General features: G+C 41.8%; 1 protein-coding gene and 1 long non-coding RNA gene across 5 annotated transcripts in view; one reads left to right on the top strand and one right to left on the bottom strand.

Moving 5' to 3' along the window:
• septin8a (septin 8a) overlaps window positions 1-2770 on the top strand; it is a 45023-nt gene extending 42253 nt beyond the window's left edge. Inside the window, exon 10 of the mRNA XM_023967868.2 lies at window positions 1813-2770. Within this exon, the coding sequence (XP_023823636.1) occupies window positions 1813-1975 (163 nt within the window). The 3' untranslated portion in view covers window positions 1976-2770. The remainder of the gene's footprint in view (window positions 1-1812) is intronic.
• Window positions 1882-16566, bottom strand: LOC111950359 (uncharacterized). 4 transcript variants are annotated; one of them, XR_011473932.1, is made up of 4 exons: window positions 14557-16566; window positions 4028-4185; window positions 3744-3887; window positions 1882-2031 (listed from the first exon to the last, which is right to left on the bottom strand). It is a non-coding gene; the product is annotated as an uncharacterized lncRNA (long non-coding RNA). The 4 variants fall into 4 exon arrangements; XR_011473933.1 differs by lacking the exon at window positions 14557-16566 and adding an exon at window positions 5115-9447; XR_002875488.2 differs by lacking the exon at window positions 14557-16566 and having other exon boundaries at window positions 3744-3884; window positions 4028-9447.
• Window positions 16567-21974: the final 5408 nt, after the last annotated feature.

Genomic DNA, 21974 nt, shown 5'->3' on the forward strand with positions numbered 1-21974 from the left:
AACATTTATTTACTGGATTGGGAGGGGAACATTTATTTACTGGATTTGGGAGGGGGAACATTTATTTACTGGATTGGGAGAGGGAACATTATTTACTGGATTGGGAGGGGGAACATTTATTTACTGGATTGGGAGGGGGAACATTTATTTACTGGATTGGGAGGGGAACATTTATTTACTGGATTGGGAGGGGGAACATTCGGGGGGGGACTTTCAGTATTGTTGTCCCCGCTGACCTCCAGAGCCAACACTTCATTGTATAGGCACCTAAAACATCCCAGTCTCCCTGCAGGCCCCCTCATCATCCTGGTGCTGCTTGGTCATATTCAAATAATGTACACTGCTTTGGCTGGCAGGGAGAACTCCAGGCTGGTGAGGTACGTGTATTATTTGTCAACCATCTCCTTGCAGTGGATGCTCGAATCTGGCGCAGAAAAACAAACATCAACAAGTGATTTTGTCAAATGAAAACACATTATGACAGATGTAGGTCAATTGTGGTGTGGGTTTCCATTGTTTAAACTCAAACTGTAAAAAATGTATAAATAAATTGGATAGACATACAGTATGTTATGAACCAACCAGGAACATTAGACAGAACCTGTCTTATTGATAAAGTGAGAAACAAAGTGTTATTGTGAACGTGAATATTATATACACACAGTACCAGTCAAAAAGTTTGACACAGCTACTCATCAAGGGCTTTTCTTATTTTTTACTATTTTCTACATTGTAGATTAATAGTGAAGACATCAAAACAACACATATGGAATAATGTAGTAATCAAGAAAGTGTTAAACAAATAAAAGAAACAAGCATTTATTTGGGCTGCAATCTGAGGCTTGGCTAAACAGGTTAGAAAGGCACGCGTGCTAGGAAAAACGCCTTTCTAGGGAGTTTTTCCTAGCCACCGTGCTTCTACACCTGCATTGCTTGCTGTTTGGGGTTTTAGGCTGGGTTTCTGTACAGCACTTCGAGATATTAGCTGATGTACGAAGGGCTATATAAAATAAACTTGATTTGATTTGGTAACTAATGAACTGATCCTCTGCAGCAGAGGTAACTCTGGGTCTTCATTGCCTGTGGCGGTCCTCATGAGAGCCAGTTTAACAAATCGCTTGATGGTTTTTGCGACTGCACTCGAAGAAACTTTCAAAGTTCTTGACATTTTCCAGATTGACTGACCTTCATGTCTTAAAGTAATGATGGACTGTCATTTCTCTTTGCTTATTTGAGCTGTTCTTGACATAATGTGGAGTTGGTCTTTTACCAAATATGGCTATCTTCTGTATACCACCCCTTCCTTGTCACAACAACTGATTGGCTCAAACGCATTAAGGAAATAAATTCCAGACATTAACTTTTAATAAGGAACACCTGTTAACTGAAATGCTTTCCCGGTGACTACCTCATGAAGCTGCTTGAGAGAATGCCAAGAGTGTGCAAAGCTGTCATCAAGGCAAAGGGTGGGTACTTTGAAGAATCTCAAATATATTTTGATTTGTTTAACACTTTCTTGGTTACTGTGTTATTTCATAGTATTGATGTCTTCACTATTATTCTACAATGTAGAAAATAGTAAAAATAAAGAAAAACACTGGAAAGAGTAGGTTTGGACAAACTGGTACTGGTACTGTATAAATACTTTACCTCTAACATACTTTCCTAATATTTACTTACATGAGCACCAACTTGGTCAAATAATTACACAGCAAACACTAAAGCACAACACCAAACAGTCTCAAGCGTTTTGAACAGTGTGAGGGGTGGCGATAGCGGCGTTGCGTGTCTTACCTGTGTTTTCGTCAGCAGATCGGTGAAGACGGAGAACCAGTCTGGGGTGAGTCTCTCCAAATCCAAGGTAATGATGGCCAAGGCCAGTGTGGAGCCTTTGAAATGCGACAGCTGGTGGCAGGCCATACAGTGCTGCACCTGCCTGGTCCACAATGCCACCTGGAAGCAAGGCCTCTTCTGAGTCTCAGCACCCATGGTGGGAAGGTGGGGATGACTAGAGATCAACAGGGCATGGAACTGCAATCATACAGAAAAATGGAGACCAAAATTATTACATATCCACCCACCGTTTAATTCATTCAATCATCACCAATTCATATCGATCATGGACAATTTTCCACTTCTTCCCTTTACCAGCCATTCCCATATTACATTGCAATCTTAGTAACCCCCCCCCCCCCAATGTGTTACGGTGGAAAGTATGTGCCAACATCCCTATAGATAGTACCCATTGTGGTTTGAAAGACAATGGAGACATGACTACACCAAATCAAATTTTATTGGTTGCATACACTTTATTTAAGTTCAATTTAAGGTACATTTTCAGGGGAATGTAATTGTGAAATACTTATTGTTGGAAAGTATTTATTTGAAAAGTATTAAGAGGACATTTATTTGTATTTTACTAGATTTTTTTTTATGTATCATGTTTCTTTTTTAAATTCTACAATACTTTTTGTATTTTGTAATAATATGACCTATTGTGAGCTAGGACAATATGGGATAGTTCTTATGGATTACACTATAATCTACACACAACTAACTGGTGTTCATCAACCTCTGAAATATTTTAGTATTCAGCGCAATGTTATGTTGTTATAATTTGAGTACATTTTTCCTTTGGCCCTGGTTTGAAACAACACTAAACACTAATTCACACAGACAGAATTATTCTCCAGAGTGTTTTTGCCAATGGTTGTGGTTTGTGAAGATAACATTGCAGAGACGTCTTACATTAAAACAAAGAAAGATTTAAGATGGATATAACTATTACTAAAGGATGAAATATGTCTGGTAGTGCAATTAGTATTTAACGCTTATTTGACTTCCAGTTTGTAGTATAAAGTATGGATCTTTCCAAGAAGTCAAACTCCAGTGTGCCAAATCTGAAAATATGCAGCATGGAATTTAACTACACTAAATGTGCATACCTGAAGGCATGGTAATATTCCAGTTCATCTAGGCCAGTGTTATTTGAAGTCTGGGTCGTGACCCCAGGGGGAACTGCAGTGGGGTTGCCAAAATTATGATATATATTTTTTTTTGATCAAAAAACAAAGAGTACAGATTATTGTATGGGACAATATACAAATGTTTTAGAGAAAGATAATTAGAAAAATGCTAATTTATTTAGTAAATATATTCATTGATTTCTTTTCATTTTGATAAGAGATGAAAATGTAATGAATTAAAGGTTATTGGTTGATGTAAAAATCGGAATATACCGATTTTAAGGTCGTGTCATTAGATATGGGGTGGGTTTGCAAGTCATTCTTAGAGAAAAAAAATGGGGTCCCTAGAAATTCTGGCTGAAAAAAAATGGGGTTCCCACTGAAAAAGTTTGAATACCACTGATCTAGGTTATGCGTTTTGTTAAGATTGTACTTGGGAGTGGGTTAGACAAATTCTATATCAAATGGCTCTCCCTTTGTTAGCAACCAGGGTTCTACTTTACAGTCAGATAAGTGCCTTGGCCTGATCTATGATCTACAGAGCACTTAATCCCCATGTTTTAGATGACAGCTTTTCAATGGTGTCAAGTGTGGACAGAGACATATCACAGGGGGGCACAAGTCAAATCAATGCACAATTTATAGGACCAATACTCCAAGGGGGGGGAGAAGTTAACAATGGACATCTTTGACGAGATGAAGTGTGTGTGTCCCTTGTGCTTTTCTACTGCTGTGTGAGCCCGTCAAAGCAGCGAGGACGTTTTAACGGCTACTTACCATGCAAAGGAAGTCGATTGGTGTCGTGGCGTACAGGTACCAGTTCAGCTCATCTAGTATAAAACTCTCCATGCAAAGAATCTCAGCTATTGAAAAGTTGCATCCGCTCTGCACAACAAGGTCCTTGACTGACCCAATCACCTGCTTCAACAGACAGCAACAAGGAAGCCAATAAATGTATTGTATTAAACAAACATTGTGTTGTTTTTTGATCGATTATAAGAAAGAATACACGTGTTCTGTGTTCACTATGTTAAATTTACAAGAGATTTAAAAAATCCCACCTCATCCTCCTTGTAGATTATAATCTTAAAGACTGGCACTTTACAGCAGCGCCTAACCCTGACCAGTGCACCCTCCAATAAAGCCATCAAAACGTTGCTTCTCTGAAGCTCCTGGGTTCTTCAACGTGACCTTGGTGCTGGCCATGCTTCTCCACCACCTGAGGGACACAGTTTAGTGTTACAGGCCATGACATTTACAATGAGATTATGATATGCGTCACAGAGTAGCTAAACACTATTGAAGATTTCAAAAAATCATAGGCTACATTGAAAATCCACGTCATAGATACTTTGTAACAAAACCCTGTATGAAATGTATTAGGTTACAGTGTCCAATCAAAAATACCACTAGTATTTGTTTTCTTCCTCGCAAAAGGTTAATCTTGTCACTTGTCCCACGCTGGAGATTTCAAGTTTGGATAGAGTGAATACACAATTCTAAACACCTGATTTCTGAACAGAATATACCCACTGAATGGATTGTGGATAAGGGCCGAAGGGTTTTGTCAACAGTGTAGCTACAAGCTCATAAAGCGCTCCATTGATGGATTGAATACAGGAAATCAAGAAATACGCGTTATATTTTTGTAAACAATGCACGCCATTTTCTGCTTTTTTTGCGCGCGGTGTACAAAAACATTGCACATTTTTACAATTTTAAAGTCATTTACTCTTAAGTTCTGCGCAAAGCTACTTTGGCTTGTTATGCACAAAACAGAACACACAATATGTGTGGGATAGTGAGCAGCTGGTCGCAGCTACAGCCAATTATTGCATGCTGAGCTCTTTCTACCTATTTCTTCAATCAATCAGTCTTCCTACCTCTTCCTTTCAAAATGCAGGCATGTTATTATTTGACAACAGGCGTATTTATGTTCAGGTTTTAATCTTCCATGTTTACCATAGCACAATTATTAAATCAAACAAGATGGAATGTTGTCAATAAAATATTTCAGGATAGCTCATACTTAATTCCATGCAGTCTTATACGGACAATTAAACACAAAAAACCGGCATAAACACGGGAAAAATACATAAAGCCACCACAATAAGAGAGAACCTAAATCCAGCCCCTGACTCTGCCTACCTTTTCGTCATGTCGGGGTCAAAGATACGAGATCCGTTATATAAAACGGTCGAGCCTCCACCGAAAATGGACCTACAAAATGTACTGTAATAAAAGTATCAAATAGAATATTATTTGAACTACTTTTTGTATGTTCAGGTGTAACGGATGTGAAATGGCTAGCTAGTTAGCGGGTACGCGCTAGTCGCGTTTCAATCAGTTACGTCACTTGCTCTGAAGGGCCGCGGCCTTTGTGGAGCGATGGGTAACGATGCTTCGTGGGCGACCGTTGTTGATGTGTGCAGAAGGTCCCTGGTTCGCGGCCGGGTATGGGCGAGGGGACGGTCTAAAGTTATACTGTTACACAGGAAATCAAGTTATTATTCTGAACATTGTTTTCAAACAATGAAACCTAAATCAGGTTGTTTTCCTTCAGAACTCTTGAGAGTACAGAAAATGGGGACATTACATTATAAAGGGGCCTACAGTGGGCAGTAGGCTATGCTTACCTGCTTTGGTTGTTCTCCCTCAACCACTATTCTGAAATTACAACCATTTTGTATTATTTAGATTCACAGAAATACAACACAAAACAACTGCAGCAAACAACTGCTTAGGCTTAGATGCAAGCATATAAATGTTGAGTGTTCGGCTACGGCATAGGATGGAAATAATTTGACCATCTACAGACATGGCATAGATCAGTGATACCACAAAACAAGTAGGCCTAATACCACTTTTGCAGAAATGCTGACAATGCATATTTCCCACCGATAACATGGCTTTACATGACAGTCAGTACTTTTGGTGAATAGGTCTTCTTCCCACGCTCATCTCTGGATATCCTCACAAAACACCCACTGACACTGATAAGTAGCGGTAGTTGAGGTCAGCCTTGAATTTGATAAGACAATATATACACTTCTGCTCAAACGTTTGGGGTCACTTAGAAATGTCCTTGTTTTCCATGAAAACATACATGAAATGAATTGCAAAATTAAAAGGAAATATAGTCAAGATGTTGACAAGGTTATAAGTAATGATTTTTAATTGAAATAGTAATGGGGTCTTTTAAACTTTGCTTTCGTCAAAGAATACTCCAATTGCAGCAATTACAGCCTTGCAGACCTTTGGCATTCTAGTTGTCAATTTGTTGAAGTAATCTGAAGAGATTTAAACCCATGCTTCCTGAAGCATCTCCCACAAGTTGGATTGGCTTGATGGGCACTTCTTACATACCATATGGTCAAGCTGCTCCCACAACATCTCAATAGGGTTGAGATCCGGTGACTGTGCTGGCCACTCCATTATAGACAGAATACCAGCTGACTGCTTCTTCCCTAAATAGTTATTGCATATTTTGGAGCTGTGCTTTGGGTCATTGTCCTGTTGTAGGAGGAAATTGGCTCCAATTAAGCACCATCCACAGGGTATGGCATGGTGTTGCAAAATGGAGTGATAGCCTTCCTCCTTCAAGATCCCTTTTACCCTGTACAAATCTCCCACTTTACCACCACCAAAGCACCCCCAGACCATCACATTGCCTCCACCATGCTTGACAGATGGCGTCAAGCACTCCTCCAGCATCTTTTAATTTTTTCTGCGTCTCACGAATGTTCTTCTTTGTGATCCGAATACCTCAAACTTAGATTCGTCTGTCAATAACACTTTCATCCAATCTTCCTCTGTCCAGTGTCTGTGTTCTTTTGCCCATCTTAATATTTTATTTTTTATTGGCCAGTCTGAGATATGGCTTTTTCTTTGCAACTCTGCCTAGAAGGCCAGCCTCCCGGAGTTGCCTCTTCACTGTTGACGTTGAGACCGGTGTTTTGCTGGTACTATTTAATAAAGCTGCCAGATGAAGACTTGTGAGGCTTCTGTTTCTCAAACTAGACACTAATGTACTTGTCCTCTTGCTCAGTTGTGCACCGGGGCCTCCCACTCCTCTTTCTATTCTGGTTAGAGCCAGTTTGCACTGTTCTGTGAAGGGAGTAGCACACAACGTTGTACGAGATCTTCAGTTTTTTGGCAACGTCTCACATGGTATAGCCTTCATTTCTCAGAACAAGAATAGACTGACGAGTTTCAGAAGAAAGTCCTTTGTTTCTGGCCATTTTGAGCCTGTAATCAAACCCACAAATGCTGATGCTCCAGATACTCAACTAGTCTGAAAAAAGAAGGCCAGTTTTATTGCTTCTTTAATTAGCACAACAGTTTTCAGCTGTGCTAACATAATTGAAAAAGTGTTTTCTAATGATCAATTAACCTTTTAAAATGATAAACTTGGATTAGCTAACACAATGTGCCATTGGAACACAGGAGTGATGGTTGCTGATAATGGGCCTCTGTACACCTATGTAGATATTCCATTAAACAAATCAGCTGTTTCCAGCTACAATAGTCATTTACAACATTAATAATGTCTACACTGTATTTCTGATCAATTTGATGTTGTTTTAATGGACCAAAAATTTGCTTTTTTTTTTCAAAAACAAGGACATTTCTAAGTGACCCCAAACTTTTGAATGGTAGTGGACATATCCATCGATCTATCGATCTATCGTTCTGCCTGTTCACACAGTGTACCAACACAACAGACAGAATAGCTGATAATGTATATTTTCCAGCAACACACTGTATTTGGCATAATTGTAAACTTGGAACGTGAAATTTGAATCTGGTCCTTCTCACAGCAAAACGTCTCAATTTATTTTACATACCAACTAGAAAATAAGCAGCTGTAAAAGTGGAAATGGAAAACAAAATGGAAATGAAAAGGCCTGATGGTGGCTCTAGAGGAAAGGTCAAGAGGTCACCAAATCAATAGGTTTCTTCCACTTGGGGTCTTGATTGTGAACAACAGATTTTATGGCAATCCAGGCATTACTTTGAGATATATCTTGTTCTCAGTCTGTTCTCTGTCTTGTTCTCAGCCTGTGGGCATCATGTGTGTAGTGATCCAGTATCCAAAGCTATGCCATTTGACAGTTATCACTGGCCCTTGTTCAGCCTTACTCACAAAGAGCCCAGTGCCGAGCCTTCTTGCTAGCAAAGTCACTGATCAGCTTGTTTTTCTACTTCCCCACTTTGTCTGTCTCTTTCTGTGCACCTTCTCTCATTTGCTCCATCCTCATCGTCTGCATTGGTACTGCCGGCACTGTCTTTCACCTCTTCCTCCCCTTCCACACTCCTCCCTGACGGAACTGTATCAGGGTCCTGGCTCTGTAGACTGTACATGACACATATGATAATATATCCTATAATATAATACCATTTGTAATAACATCATAAACAAAATTTCAGTTACTACATTGTGTTGACTTAAATGAACTGCATGCACCACGGAAAAAATTTAACAGCACTGAATCCTGCAGAATATTGACCTAAATTACCTGCAGTTGCGTATCACCACCACTAGATGTCAGTAAATGACCGTATTTCAGTCTGCATCAAAGCCATGGAGACATACCTTGGCCATATGACTTTAATTAAAGTATTATTTTAACATTGGCTGTCACAGTTGAAGTTGGAAGTTTACATACACTTAGGTTGGAGTCATTAAAACTAGTTTTTCAACCACTCCACGAATTTCTTGTTAATAAACTATAGTTTTGGCAAGTCGGTTAGGACATCTACTTTGTGCATGACACAAGTAATTTTTCCAACAATTATTTCGATACAGATTATTTCACTTATAATTCACTGTATCACAATTCCAGTGGGTCAGAAGTTTACATACACTAAGTTGACTGTGACTTTAAACAGCTTGGAAAATTCCAGAAAATGATATCATACCTTTAGAAGCTTCTGATAGGCTAATTGACATAATTTGAGTCAATTGGAGGTGTACCTGTGGATGTATTTCAAGGCCTACCTTCAAACTCAGTGCCTCTTTGCTTGACATCATGAGGGAAAATCAAAAGAAATCAGCCGACCTCAGAAAAAAAATTGGAGACTTCCACAAGTCCGGTTCATCCTTGGGAGCAATTTCCAAACGCCTGAAGGTACCACGTTCATCTGTACAAACAATAGTACGCAAGTATAAACACCATAGGACCACTCAGCCGTCATACCGCTCATGAAGGAGACGCGTTCTGTCTCCTAGTGATGAACGTACTTTGGTGCGAAAAGTGCAAATCAATCCCAGAACAACAGCAAAGGATCTTGTGAAGATGCTGGAGGAAACAGGTACAAAGGTATGTATATCCACAGTAAAACCAGTTCTATATCAACATAACCTGAAAGGCCGCTCAGCAAGGAAGAAGCCACTGCTCCAAAACCGCCATAAAAAAGCCAGACTACGGTTTGCAACTGCACATTGGGACAAAGATCGTACTTTTTGGAGAAATGTCCTCTGGTCTGATGAACTGTTTGGCCATAATGACCATTGTTTTGTTTGGAGGAAAAAGGGGGAGGCTTGCAAGCCGAAGAACACCATCTCAACCGTGAAGCACGGGAGTGGCAGCATCATGTTGTGAGGGTGCTTTGCTGCAGGAGGGACTGGTGCACTTCACAAAATAGATAGCATCATGAGGAGGGACAATTATGTGGATATATTGAAGCAACATCTCAAGACGTCATTCAGGAAGTTTAAAGCTTGGCCGCAAATGGGTCTTCCAAATGGACAATGACCCCAAGCATACTTCCAAAGTTGTGGCAAAATGGCTTAAGGACAACAAAGTCAAGGTATTGGAGTGGCCATCACAAAGCCCTGACCTCAAGCCTATAGAAAATTTGTGGTCAGAACTGAAAAAGCGTGTGCGAGCAAGGAGGCTTACAAATCTGACTCAGTTACACCAGCTCTGTCAGGAGGAATGGGCCAAAATTCACCCAACTTATTGTGGGAAGCTTGTGGAAGGCTACCCAAACCGTTTGACCCAAGTTAAGCAATTTAAAGGCAATTCTACCAAATACTAATTGAGTGTATGTAAACTTCTGATCCACTGGGAATGTGATGAAAGAAAGAAATGCGGAAATAAATCATTCTCTCTACTATTATTCTGACATTTCACATTCTTAAAATAAAGTGGTGATCTTAACTGACCTAAGACAGGGAATTTTTACTAGGATTAAATGTCAGGAATTGTGAAAAACTGAGTTTACATGTATTTGGCTAAGACGTATGTAAACTTCTGACTTCAACTGTATACAGACTGAGTCACTCAATGCTTCAAACTGTCCAGGATCCAATGCAGTCTATAGGCTGTTTTTGTTTCCTATAATTATCATTCCAGAGGGCAATATAGAGGCTCTAATAGGCTGGTAGCCTATTGATTTTCGTGGTTGTAAATGGAACTGTACGTATTGGAAACGTGTTTATGGTAGGCTGACTGCTTCATTTATTACGTGGGTGGAATTTGATCCATAGAAGTGTATTGTGCCATATCATAATGTGTTGCTGAACTCATGAGCGCCATGATTTTCCATGTATGAAGCGGGTCTATAGGCCTATTTATTTGTCAAGACAGCTGTGTGGCTGCATCTCATTGTAGGCTGTTTTGGTTATTTGGGTCTCCATTCACTTTTTGTTTACTGTGCTTGTTAACGGTTAATGTCATTTGCCATAATATATATTTTGCCATGCCTTTATCGATCTGATATTTTGTTTACTAGGCCTATTAGTATCGATCTGCTATTTTGTTCTGTTCTCATTCATTCGTTCGCATTAGCAGTTGTGTCGGTATTCTAAGCCAAACTGCTATTCAGTATTTTTGTTAGCATGCATGAATCCCTAGGCTATTACTTTCAGCATTTAGTTTGCATTATTTTGGTAAGGCAGCTGTGTGTACGGCTGCATTCACAAAGGCTGTTTGTACTATGTGAATTACCCTATCTATTTTGTAGCATATATTAGTTACCAAAACGGCCTCGCTTTAGTGTGTAGGGCGCTGTCCAGTGTGCTGATACAGTGCAGCAGAGATAGGCTGCATATTTCGCGATTGCATGTGGATTCATGCTTGGTCTCAGACGCTAAAGCTTTTTGATGAAACCTATGTACTTTCAGTTTGCTAGATCTCCTCAGGAATAACCACAGTTAGGAAAGTATTATCACATTGTTAAGGGGGAGGGTCAACTGTGTGTAATACTTTGGATTAGTAGAATTCCCGCTGTTCTGTAAGCGTCTGGTAGACAGATAAGATCATTCCAGGATGCTGCTTATTCTATCGGTTCTTGGTGATTGGCAGGCAGTCTATAAAGCAACCTGTCCCCTGCGGTTGGAAACATTAGAAGGAGCTGTTTTCACCTCGGCAGTTTGTAAGAGCTGTTCACTCTACCGCACGTTCACGCTGGCTGTTGCCCTTGAAGTAACTCTGTAAAGGCTCATTGCAACGTCAGATAGGGCGCTGAGCGTGAAATGTCACGTATGAATAATGTAATATTAGTCTTGTGTGTACAGAGATGGACGAGGTAGGTGGCATGCTGTCCTGCATTTAATAGGAATGCTTTAGATCCAGCTGGCATGTCAGACGTTGGTTCTTAGAGGTCCACCATGATGAAGAAAGTCGAGCAAAATAGTTTTTTGCTCATTGTCAAGCTTCTTTGATTTAGGACTTTCTGTCATGTAGATTTAATGATTTATTTGATGAAGAATGTATTATTTCTGGCAGCGTTTAGGAGTACTACATCCAACCAACCACTTGAGGGAGACATCATCCAGACAATAAATACAAGGCCGTCATTTTTCAACACTATCCATAAATCTTAACTTGGTTTGCCAAAAATGTTATCAATCACACATTTGACTCTCTAGGGGCCTTCTCATTGAACTTAGTGCTGCTCCATTAGCCATGTGAGCCAGGGGGCACGCTCCGTTTAGGGGCTGATGGAGATCATGACTGGTGACACATTCAGCCTATTTTCCCTTAGTGAAGCAGATGTGCATGTTGCCTGGGGCGAGGCTGAGACATTTGCTTAACTCACTAACTCTGGAAAATCAAAATGGTTTGTCATTGTGTCATTAATTCGATTTTTTTTCAATAACTGACTCTTCCTTTCCTGGGGAGGGAATACAGTGAATTGGGAAAGTACTCAGACCTCTTGACTTTTTCCTAATTTTTGTTACGTTACAGCCTTAAAAAATGTATTTAATCCATTTTAGAATAAGGCTGTAATGTAACTGTGGAAAAAGTAAAGGGGTCTGATTACTTTCCGAATGAACTGTATAATAATCATCATTTCTCACTGCTGCAAACTGTCCCTAAAAGACACGCTGTCCAACTTGGATTATAGAAGCCTTGTAGCATCATCAACACTGTCCTGTTCCCTATAGCATCCAGCTGGCAGTGTACAGTACAGTCTGGAGGACGGCTATGAATAGGTTGTGGTTGAATGTGCGTAGCTCTGCTTTGGGACAATGGAGATAAGATGGTTGTTCTGTACACAGATACATGATTTACTCCATGTTATAGTAGAGAAGGTCATGTACGGAATGTTTCTCTGATATTGTTATTTTCCGCTTCAAAATGCTGATTACTTCCAGGGAGTGTTTATATTTCCCTCTAGCCATGAGTCTATGTATATTATTAAAGTTGCAATCAGACTCAATTCTACCAATGACCTCAATCATTTATTGTGAAGATCAACATAGCCCCTGTTTGTTATCTACCCGCAGATTACATTTCAGTATTTTTTTTGTTGTTTATTTTTCATGTCATTTTACATTATTCACTCTAGAGTTGATTTCTTAGCCTTCACTGCCACACCATGGCTGTAAAATAGATGCAGATGGGAAGGAGTTCTTCTGCGGAGGAGGAGTGTGTGGGAGAGAGTGCAGTACATTACTCCTCTAATGGATGGCAGTGTTGGTGCACAGAAACCTTGTCCTATGGTATTCATCATTATTATCACCACTGAGGACATCTCTAAGCAAACAGCATATTATATAACGATATCATGACTGATGCAGAGGTGCATCAGTGAGGAACTTCTGAAATGCCAAACCATCCTTTTAGTCGCTGCCCAGCTCTGCCAGTGTGGGTATACAGTAACTCACACTGAAAGTATTTTGGAGGCTTTTAAGTGCTACCTTTTTACTCCAAGCTTATTGAATTAGTCCACTACCCCTTTTCGGTTATGTCATGGTAATTGGAGTCAATAGAGCTTGGACATTTAGATGTTTAGGTACTAAATCACTTGCTACAGTGACTCAGTGGTGCTATGGGTGGATCCATTTTCAGAGCAATCACATGATTTGGTTTAAACAAAGGTATGTGTCCCACTTCAAAATCAGCTGGCTCTGTCCTTACAAGCCTTTCTCAGTACTTTTTTGTGCAATCTTCATCTCTGTAATATAAACATGTCAAGGAGATTTAAGGATGATGAAAAGCGTAACGTTATAACTATAACTACTGTTCCCTGAAGGAGGGAAACGAGGTAGAACATGCTATGGGGATTTCTCTCACGACTTAGGTTGAAGTATTTTAATTCACACCTGACAAGGCCAATGGAATCCCTTCAATGCCGCTTTTCTCCAAGCCCAGGTGAAGGGGGTAAACTAGTGTTTACCCTTCAGAGTACAGTAGTTATAGTCTTGACGCTACGTTCCCTTTCAGTCAGTCAACTTCGGCAAAACATACTATGGGGAAATAAAGTCACGCCCCAAGCTGACCCCAAAGGATACTAAATGAAAGGGCCCATGACAGACCACCAAGACCTGACCCGCAAGAAGCAGCAATCTGGGTATTGTGCACTCCACTGTGCGCTGCCTTGTGACTCTCCCATATCCCAGCTGTAAGCACACTAGAAGCAGTAACATCCAAGCATAAATCCTCACAAAGTGTGTGGTGATGCCCAACTTTAAATAACGCCCAAGGCGCTGCCAGACCCATGGTGGAGTGGGAGAGTACACAGCTAGGTAACCTTTGACCCTGTGATATGCCAGGGAGATTACTTAGAAAGCTCCCTGTCTCGAGCTGGATTAGCAAAACATATGAAAAGATTGTCACATAAACGGATATTCCGAGACCGCTCAATGAATGTGCGTAAAACGTGTACCGGACACAAGGCATCTAAATTCTGTTGCTCTTCAGACGCAAAAGAAGGAGGGAAATATCTCAAAAGACAAGATCCTTCAGGAAATAAGCAACGTCACCTTAGAGTCGCCCGGGCGAACTGAGTACAGAGAGGGTGTATGGATAATGCGTGGAGGTCCCCCAACACACATATCCAATGCCAAAGCCACGAGCAGGGAGGTCTTGTAGGAGAGGATACTCAGATCCACGGACCCCAGTGGTTCAAAGGGGGCCTCACACAGAGCACCCTAAATCCCTAGTGGGCTCAATAGAGTTAGAGACCGGTCTGAGCCCCCACACACCCTTTTAGGAACCGCACCACAAGGGGATGAGTCCCTGGAGTTGCGAAAGCATGCCATGCGATTTTGTTTAGGACGGCGCCCCACATCAAAATATTTGTCCACCGGCACAGGTTTCATGAATTCAAAAATAGCGATTAAAAATGCACTTACTTTTTGAAAATCTTCCTCTGATTTGTCATCCAAAGGGTACCAGTTATAACATGTAGTGTCGTTTTGTTAGATTAAAATCCATCTTTATATCCCAAAAAGTCTATTTAGGAATCCAAAAAAAGGAATCCAAAAATCTACCACTAAACTTTGTTAAAACAAGTCAAAATATGTTTCTATTGACTCCTCAGATACTCTAAAATGTAATCAAACTATAATATTTCTTACGGAAAGAAGTATGTTCAATAGGAAAATGATATTAGCAGGTGCATCTTGTCTTCATCGCCCGCACATACACAAATTTCCAATAGTGTGTCCCAGTACTAAAACTCATTATTCTTACTCGTTTTGGAAGAAACAAGCCTGAAACCTTGAACATGGAGTGCTGAAACCCTGTGGAAGCCATAGGGATTGCATACTGGAGATTTAATTATTTCCCTATACTTTCCATTGTAAGAACATGGGCTCTCCCCCCCAAAAATTGGGTTGGTTTTTCTTTGGATTTCCTCCTACCATATCTATTGTGTTATAATCTCCTACATTATTTTAACATTTCTACAAACTTCAAAGTGTCTTCTTTCCAATGGTACCAATTATATGCATATCCTGGCGTCAGGGCCTGAGCAACAGGCAGTTTACTTTAGGCACGTCAGTCAGGCGGAAATTTAGAAAAAAGGACCCTAGCCCTAAGAAGTTTTAAAAAGGAGAATGATCTCTGTGAACTGAGGTTTCTTAGGCCAACGAGGAGCCACAAGAATCAACAACAAGCCCTCTAGGTGCACCCTCTCCAGGTGGGCTGAACCAGGTCCATGGTGCTCTAGTGGGTCCGTTGCCAATGAAGCGCTTGAGTCCCTCATCGAGAGAAACGGACAACAAAGCGCACTTCCTTGTGATGCATAAAGATCTATTTTGTCCCTGCCGAACATTTCCCATATTTGGGAGACGACCCAGGGTTGTACCCACCACTCCTAACAGAGAGGGCCCCACCTGGATAGAAGACCCCTGGGCCAGGACCCGTAGGCTCGACAGGGACATCCAAAACGATCGGCTGTGAGACGCTTCTAGCGCTGGAAAGGCTGCAACAACAATAGCCCCAAGGGAAATGGCTTCTATCACAGAAGTCATCTTCCCAGGTAGGTGTAGGCACTGGTGAAAACACATTGCGTGACCCTGCCGAAATTGCTCTAATCAGAGCCAGAACCTGGACACCCCTATGGGGATAAACTCACTCGGAAATCACTCTTTTCTAACTCGAGACCCAGAAACAAAATGCGCTGAGATGGAGTCAGACAGCTCTATTTCTGGTTTCCTATGAAGCCTAAAGACTGAGTATGGGACACCAACATGTATGTGTGTAGCACTGCTTGCCCCCAACCCGACCGTCGACTAATATCCGGCTACTCGTGAGCATTCTGAATTCATTTAAGCCTTGAACTTGGCGTAAAGTCCTGACCCCTTTTCAGAACCAGGAAATACCGGCTGTACCAGGCGTCCTGGATCCAACATAGAAACCACTCAGATTGCCCACGTCTGGAGACGGGAGGATATTCCCTCCCTCAAATAGGACACTGTGCGGGTATATCAATCCCCCAGTTAGCCATGATGAGGCTTCTAGTTTAAGCTGTTAGCTAGCCTCTTTGACCACAGCACGGTCCATTTAGAATAACCAAACTAGCTACATATACTAAACAAACTACCAAAGCAATTCCACCGTTAGGTAGCCAGAATAGCTAGCGGTAGCTATCTCACCTCCGCGAGTTAGCTAACCTGGCTAGCACAATATGCAGAGCTTGTTAGCTAGCTAGCCTGGTCTCGAAAGTCCCCCCAAGTGCATGTGGAGAAATGTGTGGGAATTGTGGGAAGGTGAGCAGCGAAAACCCTGCTAGCGGAGCGGTAGAAAAAGTTGAGCTCTGCTCTAATTTATGCAAATTTCTAGCAAATTGTTGGAGCGAAGCGTTGTCAAGAGGAGGTGCCACCTCTGGTCAAAACCCACCGTCACGCTTATCATCTTTGGAAGGCGTGGCTTCCAGCGAGGTGCGGATTTCATTGGCCTTGTCAGGCGTGATTTTAGATCCTACAACCAGTCCAGCAAGAGTGCGACTCCCCATACATAGTATGTTGTACCGAAGTTGACTGACTGGTAGGAAACACAATGATTATGGTACCCTGTAAATGAAGGGAGTGGCGCAGGGGGTCTAAGGCACTGTATCTCAGTGTAAGAGGCGTCACTACAGACCCTGGTTCAAATCCAGGCTGTATCACATCTGGCCGTGATTGGGAGTCCCATAGGGCGGCGCACAATTGGCCCAGCATTGTCCGTGTTTGGCCTGGGTAGGCCGTCATTGTAAATAGGAATTTGTTCTTAACTGACTTGCCTAGTTAAATAAAATAAAAAAAGATTAATTCTGATAGTTTGTGCTGGAAAAGGTGACAGGAAGACAAAACATGAAGCTAACAATATTACTCCAATGAATATGCTAATCTTTCACATCTATGCTCTTGAAAAGCTACCACGAATCACGTAACTGTTATTTTCTCTCTCTGACTCAAAATGTATTACAACATGCCTGAACAGTATGTACAGTTCATGTTCTAAATTACATATACATATATATATAATACATAACAATTGAACAGACATGGTTGCTTAGTTCCAATAACCTTGAAAACAGATCCTTTGTGTAGATGATGTCATCAGCTTTCTGAGACAAAGCTGAGGTCACAATAAACCACGCAGCTATGTGGGAGGACACCAAGGTGTCAGAACTGAACCCAAAACATTTTTATAACATGAATAGCTAGTCTCCATATGAAGCAGTCTCTGAAATATGAATGCCTCCCTTGTTACTCCCACCTTATAATTAGGCTACAGCTGTCATCATAATTTCTCATCTCTGTGGATGGAGTAGAGCAACACAGTCCTCATCATTGCAGTACCTGCCTGCAAGGTGCTCATTAATGATCCGATGGACTCTGATGTTGTAAAGGGTTTAGATAACCCTGTTTACTCTGCTTGCTCAAATAGTTGTTTTTCATCATTTCCTGAAATGAGGAAAAGTTTTTGTAGGGGTGGGCTGAAATGCTGCTGGTTGCGGCTCTTGAACAGTGACTTGTCACAGACAGCCAGACACAGGGATCATGTTGAATAGAGAGCTTGATGTTTAAATTGCCATGCAGAATTTATTTTGGGAAGTTGGATAAACAAATTCAAATGTCATTGTCACAATGGACGTATTGACAGAGTTTCAGCAGTGTCATCTGCAAGGTTGACTGTGGGGGATGAGAGGGTTCATTTGGAATCCTGGTGATGGATCCCTACAAAGGCTGATTAGGAACTGATGGAAACGATCCAGGACAGATCATACACAGGCACTAATCTCCAGCCATGCACCGCCAATGCGATTTAGTCGTGTTTGTCTTGGCTGTGGAGAACCTCCACACAGAGCCAGTTTCAGGGTAAGGCTGGCCAGCAGTGTGCTAGGTAGCAGCCGGTTTACAGAGATCAAATCATACATGTGTTTGTAATGTGCATGTACATTTGCATTCCTCAGAGTACTGTCCATATGGAGGAGTTAGCTATTGTGAGGTCAGAATGATTTGACGCATACCGTAAAACAGGGCAGTTTTACGGTGGTTTCAGATGCCAGCTGCTTGAAGAGGCAGACAGGGTTGTTGTTTTTTCTTCACGTGCTGAAGAAACCTTTTTTCCTTGTCTAGCTTGGCTAGATACCCAACCACAGCCCTCGTTTGTAGAAGGGTGTTTAAAATAAGTACATCAGTGTTTCCCCTAAGATTTTTTCAGTAGTGGTGGCAAGGGGGGTGCATTGCTGCTAGAGTTAGCGCAAGGACATGCTAGCTGTTGCCATAGACTTCCAGTCATTGAGCCAATGACTACGCATTAAAATGCGAGTCTCGGGAGAAAAATATATACAGTACCAGTCAAAAGTTTGGACACACCTACTCATTCAAGGGTTTTTCTTTATTTATACATTGTAGAATAATAGTGAAGACATCAAAACTATGAAATAACACATATGGAATCAAATATGGAATCAAAAAAGTGTTAAACAAAATCAAAATATATTTTATATTTGAGATTCTTCAAAGTAGCCACTGTTTGCCTTGACAGCTTTGCACACTCTTGGCATTCTCTCAACCAGCTTCACCTGGAATACTTGTCCAACAGTCTTGAAGGAGTTCCCACATATCCTGAGCACTTCTTGGCTGCTTTTCCTTCACTCTGTGGTCCAACTCATCCCAAACCATCTCAATTGGGTTGATGTCGGGTGATTGTGGAGGCTAGGTCATCTGATGCAGCACGCCATCACTCTCCTTCTTGGTCAAATAGCCCTTACACAGCCTGGAGGTGTGTTGGGTCATTGTCCTGTTGAAAAACAAATAGTCCCACTAAGCGCAATCCAGATGGGATGGCGTATCGATGCAAAATGCTGTAGTAGACATGCTGGTTAAGTGTAACTTGAATTCTAAATAAATCACTGACAGTGTCACCAGCAAAGCAACCCCACACCATCACACCTCCTTCTCCATGCTTCACAGTGGGAACTACACATGCAGAGATAATCTGTTCACCTACTCTACGTCTCACAAAGACACGGCTGTTGGAACCAAAAATCTCAAATATGTTCTCATCAGACCAAAGGACAGATTTCTACTGGTCTAATGTCCATTGCTCGTGTTTCTTGGCCCAAGCAAGTCTCTTCTTCTTATTGATGTCCTTTAGTAGTGGTTTCTTTGCAGCAATTCGACCACGAAGGCCTGATTTCATGCAGTCTCCTCTGAACAGTTGATGTTGAGATGTGTCTGTTACTTGAACTCTGAAGCATTTAGTTGGGCTGCAATTTCTGAGGCTGGTAACTCTAATGAACTTTTCCTCTGAAGAAGAGGTAGCTCTGGGCCTTCCATTCCTGTGGCGGTCCTCATGAGAGCCAGTTTCATCATAGCGCATGATGGTTCTTGCATCTGCACTTGAAGAAACGTTCAAAGTTCTTGACATTATCCGCATTGACTGACCTTCATGTAATAAAGTAATGATGGACTGTCATTTCTCTTTAATTATTTGAGATGTTAGATCTTAGATGTCATCCTGACCAACTTGCCCTCTAAATACACCTCTGCTGTCTTCAACCAGGATCTCAGCGATCACTGCCTCATTGCCTGCGTCCGTAATGAGTCCGCGGTCAAACGACCACCCCTTATCACTGTCAAACCCTCCCTAAAACACTTCCGCGAGCAGGCCTTTCTAATAGACCTGGCCCGGGTATCCTGGAAGGATATTGACCTCATCCGTCAGTAGAGGATGCCTGGTTGCTCTTTAAAAGTGCTTTCCTCACCATCTTAAATAAGCATGCCCCATTCAAAAAATGTAGAACTAAGAACAGATATAGCCCTTGGTTCACCCCAGACTTGACTGCCCTTGACCAGCACAAAAACATCCTGTGGCGTTCTAAATTAGCATCGAATAGCCCCCGCGATATGGAACTTTTCAGGGAAGTCAGGAACCAATATACACAGTCAGTTAGGAAAGCTAAGACTAGCATTTTCAAACAGAAAGTTGCATCCTGTAGCACTGACTCCAAAAAGTTTTGGGACACTGTAAAGTCCATGGAGAATAACAGCACCTCCTCCCAGCTGCCCACTCCACTGAGGCTAGGAAACACTGTCATCACCGATAAATCTACGATAATCGATCATTTCAATAAAAAATTTCTACGGCTGGCCATGCTTTCCACCTGGCTACCCCTACCCCGGTCAACAGCTCTGCACCCCCCACAGCAACTTGCCCAAGCCTCCCCCATTTCTCCTTCACCCAAATCCAGATAGCTGATGTTCTGAAAGAGCTGCAAAATCTGGATCCCTATAAATCAGCTGGGCTAGACAATCTGGACCCTCTCTTTCTAAAATGATCTGCCGAAATAGTTGCAACCCCTATTACTAGCCTATTCAACCTCTCTTTCGTATCGTCTGAGATCACCAAAGATTGGAAAGCTGCCGCGGTCATCCCCCTCTTCAAAGAGGGAGACACTCTAGACCCAAACTGTTATAGACCTATATCTATCCTGCCCTGCCTTTCTTAAATCTTAACAAACAGATCACCGACCATTTAGAATCCTACCGTACCTTCTCCGCTTTGCAATCTGGTTTCCGAGCTGGTCATGGGTGCACCTCAGCCACGCTCAAGATCCTAAACGATATCATAACCGCCATCGATAAAAGACAGTACTGTGCCGCCGTCTTCATCGACCTGGCCAATGCTTTCGACTCTGTCAATCACCGCATTCTTATTGGCAGCCTCAATAGCCTTGCTTTCTCAAATGACTGCCTCGCCTGGTTCACCAACTACTTCTCAGATAGAGTTCAGTGTGTCAAATCGGAGGGCCTGTTGTCCGGACTTCTGGCAGTCTCTATGGGGGTGCCACATGGTTCAATTCTTGGGCCGATTCTTTTCTCTGTGTATATCAATGATGTCGCTCTTGCTGCTGGTGATTCTCTGATCCACCTCTACGCAGATGACACACCATTCTGTATACATCTGGCCCTTCTTTGGACACTGTGTTAACAAACCTCCAAACGAGCTTAAATGCCATACGAGCTTAAACAAGTTTAAATGCCAATAACAACACTCCTTCCGTGGCCTCCAACTGCTTTTAAATGCTAGTAAAACTAAATGCATGCTCTTCAATCGATTGCTGCCCGCACCCCCCAGCCCGACTAGCATCAGTACTCTGGACGGTTCTGACTTAGAATATGTGGACAACTACAAATGCCTAGGTGTCTGGTTAGACTGTAAACTCTCCTTCCAGACTCACATTAAGCATCTCCAATCCAAAATTAAATCTAGAATCAGCTTCCTATTTCTCAACAAAGCCTCCTTCACTCATGCTGCCAAACATACCCTCGTAAAACTGACGATCCTACCGATCCTTGACTTCGGCGATGTCATTTACAAAATAGCATCCAACACTCTATCTACCACTGCGACCTGTATGCTCTCATTGGCTAGCCCTCGCTACATATTCATCGCCAAACCCACTGGCTCCAGGTCATCTATAAGTCTTTGCTAGGCAAAGCCCCACCTTAATACAGCTCACTGGTAACCATAGCAACACCCTCCCGTAGCACGTGCTCCAGTAAATATATTTCACTGGTCATCCCCAATGCCAACACTTCCTTTGGCCGCCTTTCCTTCCAGTTTTCTGCTGCCAATGACTGGAACGAATTGCAAAAATCACTGAAGCTGGAGACTTATCTCCCTCTCTAACTTTAAGCATCAGCTGTCAGAGCAGCTTACCGATCACTGTACCTGTACACAGCCAATCTGTAAATAGCACACCCAACTACCTCATCCCCATATTGTTATTTATCTTCTTGCTCTTTTGCACCCCAGTATCTCTACTTGCATA

The sequence above is a fragment of the Salvelinus sp. IW2-2015 genome, linkage group LG23, assembly GCF_002910315.2.
Source record: "Salvelinus sp. IW2-2015 linkage group LG23, ASM291031v2, whole genome shotgun sequence".
In the NCBI taxonomy this organism is placed as follows: Eukaryota; Metazoa; Chordata; class Actinopteri; order Salmoniformes; family Salmonidae; genus Salvelinus; species Salvelinus sp. IW2-2015.